Genomic DNA, 11,295 nt, shown 5'->3' with positions numbered 1-11,295 from the left:
ATGTCGATGTTCAGCCTTGTTATCGCTTGTTTGACCACATCCAGCTTGCCTTGATTCATGGATCTTACATTCCAGATTCCTATGGAGTATAGATCTTTGCAGCATCGGACTTTTCTTTCACCACCAGATACATCTGCAACTGAGTGTCCTTTCAGCTTTGACACAGTCGCTTCATTCTTTCTGGCGCTACTAGTACTGGCCCTCTGCTCTTCCCCAGTAGCGTATTGGACACCTTCTGACCTGAGGGGCTCATCTTCTGGCATCTTATCTTTTTGCCTTTTAGTACTGTCCATGAGGTTTTCATGGCAAAAATACTGGAGTGGGTTGCCATTTCCTTCTCCATTGGATCACGTTCTCTCTGCTATGATCTGTCTGTCTTGGGTGGCCCTGCACGGCATAGCTCATAGCGTCATTGAGCTATGCAAGCCCCTTCGCCATGACAAGGCAATGATCCATGAAGGAGGTTTTTATATATACAAAACAAAATACATTGTTTTGTATTTTGTGTTTTTTTTCTTTTTATTCTTTATGACATATCTTTATATTTGCATTGTAGTTTTGTAGTAGTTTAAATAAACATTTAAAAAAGAATGTGCTTCAACAAAACTCCCAGCTTGTGCCATTAGAGGTCTAGAAATGATGACCAACAGGTGGACCTGTCCTGTCCCACAAGGTGATGTGGTATCTGGCTTGTGTGGTTTTGAAGCATTTTGAAGCAAAACATACTAAAACATGACTATTTCAGGTTTAATTTGGTCTTTGTTCAAAACATTTCACTAGCAGCTGCTAGATGCTAAAATGCAGTGGTGGAGCAGGCTGAGAGAGGGGTTTTACCGCTCTAAATGACTAACATACTTTACTTAAAAATAGAGACTTACAGTGCTATGCAGTTCTCCAGAAAGGAATCCATGCAATATTACAAATTTGCTTTTTTCTGGTTAATTCATAACAAACTGTGAAATTTCCAAATACATTAACAATTTGACCATGAAATTTGACCTGAATAATTTAGACCATGTACTGGCTAGTCTTTATTAGAATAAAGGCTCATTTCAAGTTTGAAGTTCAGAGGACAGCATATTTCACCCTAATCATGAGTGTGCACACAGCTTGACATCTAAGTATAATGTGAACCTTTGGCTGCATACTGCTCTCCATTTTTGGGGGGCTTCTCTTCCCCACTCCCTACCTTGCTGCTATATGTGTAGTTCTGAATTCTCTTAGTCTACCTGAGAGACTATCAACACAATCCTAGGTAGCCTAAAGGCGTAATCCTGTACAAACTTAGAATAAAAAGCTCCCAGCATGCTGGGATTTATAGGCCTCAATTGTCCTAGGACCGTTGCAAAAATTTGGAATTTTAGTTAATCTGGATAGAACTGTGGCGAGGAAGTGTTACATATACCTATTTTTCATTTAAGTTATCAAATATGTGTTGAATGTCTTGATCTCAATTCTGTATTAGGATGTAAAGGCTCTGATAATATGCTATTAAACAAGACAATCCCTTCTACAAATTCAGTGTTCTAGCTACATACTAAATATCAAAGGCTTTGAACAAAGGAATGCATCATTCGCATTACTTAATGCATTCTCTTTGATCATGTCAATTTGTACATCCTTAGTAAGAAGTCTATCCTTTGAAGTCTTTGGCAGATTTATACCAATTAGATAGATATTTTTGCATTTAGGTAGCATACGTTTAGTTCCTCATTGGTAGAATCTTAATCAATATTCTTTATATACTCAAACTGAAATCTGTTTTTCCCATTCTTCATTTTGCATACTACATTGAGTATTTATTTATTTAGAAGGCTTCTATGCCGCCCCATTCGCCGAAGCCTCGGGGCGGCTCACAATAATAAATAAATAAGAACAGAATAAAACAATATGAGTCGACCTGGTCCGAAAAATAAAATAAATAAATAATATTAACAATTAAAATAGTGTTTGAATGAAAAGGTCTTCGCCTGGCGCCGAAAAACAAATAACGACGGCGCCAGGCAGACCTCTCTGGGGAGCGCATTCCATAGAATGGACGCCACCGCAGAGAAAGCCGTCCTCTGAGTACTCACCCTCCTAATATCCTTCACGGATGGTTCCCGGAGAAGGGCCTCTCCCGCAGATCTCAAGGGGCGGGCGGGCATATATGGATGTAAGCGCTCCTTAAGGTAACCAGGACCCAAGCCATTAAGGGCTTTATAGGTCATAACCAACACCTTGAATTGGGCCCGAACTTCAATGCGGAGCCAGCGAAGCTGACGGAAAACTGGAGTCATGTGAACATAATGCCCAGTCCCCGTCAGCAGCCTGGCAGCTCTATTTTGAACCAATTGAAGAATCCGGACCATCTTCAAGGGCAGCCCCACGTAGAGCGCATTACAGAAGTCAAGTCGGGAAGTCACCAACGCGTGTGTCACCGTCGCCAGGCAGTCATCCTCCAGGTAGGGACGCAGCTGATGGATCAGCCGAAGCTGAAAGAAAGCGCTCCTCACCACCGCTGTCACCTGAGCTTCCAGTGAAAGCTCCGGGTTGAGGAGCACTCCCAAGCTGCGGACCTTGTCCCTAAGAGGGAGTGCAACTTCATTCGGGACTAGGTTCAGGTCCCCTTTCCTGAAGCCCAGTCCGCCAACCAACAGGACCTCCGTCTTGTCTGGATATGAAACTAGACTTGTACTCTCTTGCTTCCTCTTTGCACCAATAGCATTGCTACTTCTCCCTGGGCTGGAACATGCTTTCTGCTTTCTCTTGTATATACGTTTTTTTCTTATTAAGGATACTTGACAGGTGGTAATACTATGTCACCTTCCTTCTAAGCCTACACTTAGATAATGTTATTTGTGTTGGCTCAAAATGCATGCATTTCATGCATGAAAGTCAGAATGGTATAATGGTTAGGGTACTTCAGCTTCATTTGAGGTTAGAATACTACAGCTTCATTTGAAGCTACCAAATATGCTTCAAATTTCAGAATGAATTTGGATGTTTCTGTTTGGCTAAAAGATTTGAAAAACTAATGGAAACCAAAATTTATCGTGACATTTCTTGGATGGAAAGGAAAGCTTGTTTTGGACATACGTAACAGATAAAACGTTACCTGAAACAAAATGCTGGGATGAATTTGAAGCTCTCAAGCAAAAATCGGAATTGCAAAAAAGGCTGAAGACTTCTATTCATAAGATTTTTTTCAGGGAGAGTTGGATACATATCCCTAGAGTCTTCAGAACTAGTGAGGAAGATAGTGCAATGTTAATGAACTCAATAATACAGCTAAATTTGAACACAACCTGTGTTGAATTTATATTTTCTTTTGAAGGAAAATTGGCATCGTGAGTTGGAAATGTCCTGGTTTTTGTTGTTGTTGGTTGGTTGGTTGGTTGGTTATTTATTTATTTATAAAGTTTTTCCATGCCATCCATTACTAAAAAAAAGGTCTTTGGGCAGCTTCTTCTGTTGTGTTCCTCTGAAAAAAAAACTTGGCAAGTAGGTTGCAACTAAATCATAACGGTGCCATTATGGGATCAATAAACTATTACAGCCTTTCTCTCACTTTACTTATACGTCATTATAAAACTCTCATGTATGCTTATTCAGTGCTTTGCTGGGACTGAGTTCCATGTTGGGGAGGGAAGGGCAGCATGAAAATTTTCCCTTGATTCCGATCCAAATAAGAACTGTGGTAAAATTTTTGAGGTCTGAGTGTAATGATCAAGACTCAACATGTATTACTGTGCGTGCTCGGAACTAGAAAAGAGAATACCTGGTGGAGGGGGGATCCAAGATAAGGGGTTTTTTTTAAGCATTTCCACCTTATTCCTTTTCCCCACAGACTGTTTTTAGTTTTTTCACTCCTCCAAAATTTGGAAAAAATGAACAGCTTTGAATTATGAAATCGCGTTTTTTTTTTAAGCATATGTGTGGTCAGCCAAACTTGACCAGGCATCTTGTTCGCATAACAACTGAAACAATTCCATGAATCTTGTTCTCTTTTAAAGCTTTCTAAGTTGATGGCCCATCAGCTTTAGTTTGTTTTGTCATTTTTCCATGGTAAACAACACTCAAGGATTGTCACAGCATCAGAAGTATATACTTAATAAAATGTAAAATAGCAGTTAGAAAACAACACAATTCAAATATTCATTCAGAGATTAATGAATATGTACAGTATTACCTTGGCTCACAAACTTAATCCATTCCAGAACTCTAGTCATGACTCAAATTGGTTGTGAGCCAAGTTAAATTTCCCCATAAGGTTCAGTGTACATAAGGTTAATCCGTTCTGTAACTAATTTTTTTTAATCAGAAAAATGTGAAGCGAAGTGACAAACAACAACAAAGATCACAGCCATCTCCTCGCCCCCTCAGCATTACTGCGTTTGTGCCCACCATCCCAGCATGTGCTGTCATCCTGGCACGCTGGAGGGGTGGGAGGAGAGATGGGCACAATCGCGGGCATGCTTTTGGGGAGGAGAGACGGGTGTGCTGGGGAGGGGGAGAGATGGGCATGATCGTGCTGAGGGGGAGATGGCTGAGATCACAGGTGCACTCGTGCAGGAAAGATGGTCGCGATCTTGGCCATCTCCACCCCCGGCACAATCACAGCTATCTCCTCATTTGGTGGGTGGGGAGATGGCCACGATCGCAGTCACCACCCAGTGCGGAGTTCGTGACCTGAGTCAAAATTTTTATGAAATTTTTTGGTCATGAACTGAGGTGTTCATGAGCTGAGGTACCACTGTATTAAGAGGCCTGTCTTCCACCATTCACTTTGATGACCTTGGATCATTATGAGAAAACATTAACAACTTTTTCTCTATCCATGTATAATTTTATGCATCTCTATCATGTCCCATATTCACTTGCTTTTTTTCCTAAGTATATGGGAGAAGGTGTAGCAAGGAATCCTAGCTTTGGGCAAGGTACATCTATTCAGTGGGGCTGGTGAATTACACCCAAGTGGACTTGGAGGTACTGCTAAGAGCAGCTCTTTCAAATACCATGCAAATCACTTTTACATGACATTCCTGCCACTATCTCCAGTCTATGCATAGAGATAGGAGTTGGCATTCCACATGCCTTATTTACTGAAATGCTGTGATTTACAACAGGAAGCAGGGGTTGGTGGCCAAAAAGAAAAAAGGGAATCAGAAAAAATGCTGAATTGGCAGCATCTTTAGCACAACATGTAGGTTCTGTGTAGCTTGACCCTTAGAGGATTTAAAAAAGATGACTAGGTGAATATATGGAAGCCACAGTGGTGCTTAGACATGCTGGTTATTGAACCTCCGTATTCAGAAATTATGCTCCATCGAATTTGAGTTAATGAAAGGCAAAAGGAGGATAGAGCTTTTTCCTTCACAAGTTGCTGATAGGTTTTGCAGTGGGATCTAAGTGGTCATTCTGGGAAGCAGGACACCAGATGTGGATGGAATTTTGGATTGGTATAGCACAGCTACTCTTGCTGTCTCTACCTTCAGGTCATTCACCTTAAGTATTTTGATTCAAACAATGTAAGCGGAAAGTTCATTGTTCCTTTCTATTATTGCATTGCATTCACGTCCTGCCTGTTTTCCTCTTGAAAGGAATCCAAGGTGGCTTACAAAGTCCTTTCCTATTCTGTTTTGTATTTACAACAGCAATCCTGTGAGGTGGGTTAGATTGAGAGTGAGTGACTGTTCCAAAGTTGCTAAGTGAGCTTCATGGCTGAGTGGGGCTTAGGACCTGCATCTCCCAGTCCCCATTCTAACATTCTAACCACCACACCACATAAACTGTAAGTTAAAACATTCTGAACCATATTAGTTGTAGCTCTAGTTTGTATTTCTTTCACAAAATAAGGGGTGTTAACATTTCTTAGAAATGTTAGAAACAGAACACAATCAATGGTAGAATCTGAAGTACAGTGGCAGCCTCAATTCCACAGGCTCTATACAACATACAGGTCAAATGGAAGAATCTTTTATACACATTGGTTCTATATGACTATCAGGATAGGCTGACTTCCACATGCATCCCACTCTCTATCCATGCTTTGATTATACCCTGTTAATAAAGACTGATGCACCAAGAATAATCAGTATATCACACCAATCATAATCACTGACAAATGTGGTGTAATCAGAATCCTACTTACATTAATTTTAAAATAAGGAACAATAATAGAAATGACCATGATGTTCTCCTGAGTCAGGAACAGAACCAACCTTGAAGGCTTATTAACCTTTAGAGCCCACCTCAAAATGGCAAGCAAGCTTTACAAAGCCCTCTAATTCTACTGTTGTTCAGAATACAACTGGTCCAGATTATCATGGTACTCTTCACCCTACCTGCCTCCATCATTTTCCTTTATGCCCAAAGACAAAGCTATAGTCACCCCACCCAAATGCTCCAGTGTTCCTAGTAATGATCTTACCTAAAATCAATGGCGGCAGAGAAACACAGCAAACACAAGGAGCAAATGATCAGTAAAATGTTTCCATCCTGTCTCTAGGTCACCCTATTAAGCTAGTGAGCAATATGCTGGAACATGGCATGGAGGACTAATCATGGGCAGTGGAAAATGACCTCACATGAGTGAGATGGCTGAATATACAATATGTTTGCATATTGCCATTGTATTCCTACGGTAACTTTTCCTCTGGCCATTCATGGAAGTGTGAAAAGCAGAAATGTAAGCCAAGCAAAGCATGTCAACATTTTACCACCAAAATTAATGAAAAAGGAGAACCTGTATGATGGAGAAGAAGCCTGTATACTTGGCTTCTATCTGGAGAATAGCACTTTTTGGATTACCTGACCCGTCTTTCATGCATTCGAAATTTGTAGACAGTTTCAAGGTATTACCAAGATACTTTTTTACCTGTAGATTGGTGGATTCTGTGTCATATGTCTAATAGATAAAGCTGTAAATTATGTTTACAGTAAGACATTGCAAATAGTAAATGGACCAAGTAAATTACTACAACACAGTTCTGCTGTTATTTCTACCTCTCAGATAAACATACAACTGTTAGAAGTTTTGGTGTGTAAAAGTCTGAAATAAAATTTCTGAACACATAGTACAAATCTAGTTGCTAATGAAGTTAATAAAATGATTAGTGAAAAGATGAAATATACTGGTATATACTGGAAATATGCCTCTCTAATTGGACTTCATGCTATAATTGTATCAGGGCAGAACTCATCTTCCAGATTCTTGAGGTTTATTGGTCAATGAAATGCTGAGGAATGAATGCCTGGAATTTAAAAAAAAAAAAATCGTAGCAGAGCATACAACCAAGACATGTTGCAAATGCAAAGAATGCAGTACGTCACCAGATCTCTCATAACTGCCACTATAAACAAATATGTATATTACGTATATGACTCCCTGAGCGCAAGGGCATAGTAATCTGCCCTTTAATGGCCTGTTAAACTGACAGTGTCAGATGGTTCTGGGAAGGTCAGGTCTGATCTAAAGTATTGATGAATTGCTAGCTAATTCAGCGTGACTGGACATTAAAATGAAAAGTGGTGGACATTGCTATTGAAATCCTAATGATGACATTAATGCAAACACTAATTAACATGACAAAATATTTTTTCTTTTCACTTCATGTAGAAGTTTAAAGATACTAATATATCGATTAATAGCCATGTTTCCTTCCTGTTTAAAAGAATATGTGGCTACAATATCATCACTGATTGATGTGAATGTTCATCTTATTTGATGTTCTGTCAAACGTGGTGCCATCAAACTGGAAAGACATGTTTTATAGAAATAACTAATAAATTTAAAGTAGAACAGAAAGCAATTAACATCTTATAAACTACACCCACTGAGATAAGCATTCCAATTACAAATTTCATTATTTCCTCCAGTCCATTTTACGTTGAATACTGGGTTTTATTGCCAAATACCTGACAGCCAGATTGGAAACAAGCCACAACTGTCAAAGTATAACAGCTCTGACTATTTGAATCTGTTACATTGTGTTGTTTCTCATGAAAATTTAATGACGAGTGAGAAAGGTTCTGTGCATAAGAGGGATGGATAGAATTTAATTACCCCTATTAAAAATAAGAAAGGGAAGCTCTTTACATAGTCCAATTCATTAGTATGCAAGATAGATTATCTTTGTTGTTTGCTTGTTTATATGAAAAACAGGGCCTTGGGAGTGTTCACTGTGAGTCAAGAAGGGAGAAGAAAGGTCATGGCAAATGCATTACACTCACTGTTTCAGCATGGCACATGTCAAGCTTTATTCCAGGGTGAAGGCTTCACTTCCTATAAACTGTTACCAAGTTTATTTCATAAATTCCCTATATCAAACAGCCTGAGAATATCAGGCATTGACACTTCATGTTTATCTGTGGAGTTAGGGCATTCACAGTTGCAAAAGATCAGTGGCTGTTACTTTGGTGTAGTGTGTCTGTGGGTATCCACATTGTCCGTGATTAAGTAGCCACAGGGAGAAGGAAGTCACTAGGGAATGAAAGAGTTGTCAGGTATCCAAGGAAATCCTTCTTAAGTTTTTCAAATGCATCTGAAAGCTTTACTGCAACTGTGGGAAAAGATCGCACCATTTCCTGGCAACACAAGTAATTTATTTGACACTGGACAATTTGTAGTCAATTATTTTTATTCCTTAAAGAATTGCAAGTCAATACTTGCCAAGCAAGATGTTTAATAACAAAGCATGTATTCTACAGTAGTTATTGATCCTTTTTGTTTTCTTACTTGTTCTTTGTGAAGCAAAATAAGACCATCACTGTACTGCTATTAAATATATATCAGTGAAGCTATCAATATATATCAAAGGATAAATAAATATGACTCTTAGATTATTACAGCAAAAATATTACATACCTTGACATTTCTGTTTTGGATTGTATTCCCATTAACTATTAAATCAAAAAATGTTCAGGATCCAAAAATCCACATTGCTTGCACTTGCACAAGTATTGAATCTAAATCAGTAGCTATTCATACCATATGCAAAGTCTCTTTGGAAGTGCAAGAAATTAAAAAGCAGTTTGGACTCTTCCATCCAAAAGACATTCCCCTCGCCATGAAAGGTAAATACATAAGATTTAGGTTCATGAAACTAAAGCTATAGTCCTACACAACTATACTTCAGAATCAGGTAGTATTTAATTCTGAGTAAATGTGGATAGGAGTAGAACTGGACTACAAGCATGCCAATTTGGAATTTTATTGAACTTTTATGTCACCCTAAATTTGTTGGAATCTGTTTATCTGTAGCCTATATTGAACTAGCAAATTAAAAAGACTTATATCCAGTTGGTATTATTCCATTGACTTTATTTTGATTTAGTAGAAGCATCCACTGAAGATGAATGAGACAGTTGCAGGCTGTTTTTCCTTTTCCCTCATTTTCCAGTTCCACAGCCCAGTCTTTTCCAATAGGTTGACAGACCCTTTGGACAATGTGCATTCAAAGAATTCCTGAAATCCTTCTCCCTGTTTATTCAATGGATAGAATTCTTTGCTAGATCAGACAGCATTCCATCAACACCTCGAAAAATATGCAGTACTAATTTTATAATAAATATCTTAATTTTTCCACTAACTAATTAATTTCAGTAAAGTACACTTAATTTCTCATATCAGACATTATGGGAAACTATGGTTTTTTTTTACACAGTTTAGCCTACAAACCTTAGTTTGTGCAGTCCTTTCTTTTTTATATGCTAGAGGAGGTAATCAACAACCTTGTGATTAGTTTGGTTTGTGGTGAATAAGAACTAGGGAAATAGGGAAACTAGTTTTGGTTTACACTTTCTGAAGTTTGTGATGCAGTTCTGCATTCAGAAATACATTTATTAGGGGAAATTGTAAACCCAAATGCAAGTATTAATGAAAGTAAAATTCAAAATACATTATATTAGGGGATTGGGCTTGCAAAACTGCTGCAGATTGGGCAAAATAGCATGCAAAAATATCTATATTTCCACACTAAATTTCATGTGAACATTTTTTTTAATTGCAAACTTATGCAAAAAAGGCTTAGAATGAAATTAGGATAGGACAAACGACAGAGAGAAACTGCAAATCCCTGTTAAATATGATTGTAGTAATATATTTTGTAAATCTGGTTTCTGCTTACTTTTTAGAGGATCAGATTCCTCGTGGTTTCCCCACGATTGATATGGGACCACAGTTAAAGGTGGTTGAACGTACTCGAACGGCCACCATGTTATGTGCAGCCAGCGGCAATCCCGATCCCGAAATAACTTGGTTCAAAGATTTTTTACCTGTGGACACAAGCAACAACAATGGACGTATCAAACAATTACGATCAGGTAAGGTATTGTTACAGTTTACAATAATGACTGAAGTTATTCTTCCTTGATTTTCTTTTCTGTTCTTTTTTAATTATTATTTTTTATTTTATAGGTCATGATTTCTCCTTCTCTTCTCTTTTTTATGTTGTTGAGCGTGTTGTCCATGTCTGTGTTATCATAGCCTGTTTCCAGAATCTGTCAGTGTGTGTCTTGCAGCTTCTGTTTATTCCACATTGCTCACTGCTGTGACTGTAGTTTTGATATTTTTATTTCCTTTACTGCTTTTCAGCAGTATTTGACAGATCCATTTTTCCTCTACCTACCTATCTTTTTATTTATTATTGTTGTTGTTATTATTATTTAAAAACAAATTTATTTCAACATTGGACTTCTGAACATACAAGGAGTACCAATGGTTATACCCATCTAACCCTAAATTTTCATTATTTGTCACTTAAAATATTCTTAAACAATTGTGCTATGTGAATTCTTTTCAACATTTTGAATCCACCAAAGATAGCCAGTTTGGACACATCTTCTTTCCTCTCACTAATACATGAAACACACTACTTTTTTCTCATGTGTTCTCTCTCTAACCTTTCCCAAAAGCAAGCAAGCAAACAATAACACAAAGCTCCTCCGGTTAGCCTGTGAATGGAATGATTTTTACTGGCTGAGTTTTCCAATGCATTTAGCCACAGTAGTGTGCATTAAACACTAATGCTTCATCAATATGACAGTGTCTGGATCTACAGAAGTATGCTTTGGTGTAGAGTCCAGCTTTCGCTGCTCTTTCTCTTTCCCCGTTTCACTTCCCCAAACAATCCTTTCTCCCAGCTTTATGCTCTCTGCAGTTTCATAATAAGATAACTCTAAATTTACTAAGTTGAAAGCTGATCCCCATATAAACTATAATACAAGGGGTGGGAAATATAATAAACTGTTTACTTCGGCAATGATAGTGCTGTAGAATTAGTTGTCTAATCACCTGTCTTCCCAGAATTTTAG

The 11,295-nt window shown here is 38.2% G+C and overlaps 1 protein-coding gene across 17 annotated transcripts in view; it reads left to right on the top strand.

Moving 5' to 3' along the window:
* PTPRD (protein tyrosine phosphatase receptor type D) overlaps positions 1 to 11,295 on the top strand; it is a 530,840-nt gene that overhangs the window by 347,232 nt on the left and 172,313 nt on the right. For all 17 annotated transcript variants that reach the window (XR_006416251.1, XM_044445966.1, XM_044445967.1 and 14 more), the window contains exon 5: positions 10,117 to 10,305. Coding sequence is in view for 16 of the 17 variants with exons in the window: in XM_044445966.1 (XP_044301901.1) it covers positions 10,117 to 10,305 (189 nt within the window). In the remaining variant the exon portion in view is untranslated. The remainder of the gene's footprint in view (positions 1 to 10,116; positions 10,306 to 11,295) is intronic.

The sequence above is a fragment of the Varanus komodoensis genome, unplaced genomic scaffold (genome assembly GCF_004798865.1).
Source record: "Varanus komodoensis strain SLA01 unplaced genomic scaffold, ASM479886v1 scaffold5, whole genome shotgun sequence".
NCBI lineage: Eukaryota > Metazoa > Chordata > Lepidosauria > Squamata > Varanidae > Varanus > Varanus komodoensis.
The sequence above is the reverse complement of the archived record's forward strand: the minus strand, read 5'-3'. Positions and strand labels throughout refer to the sequence as shown.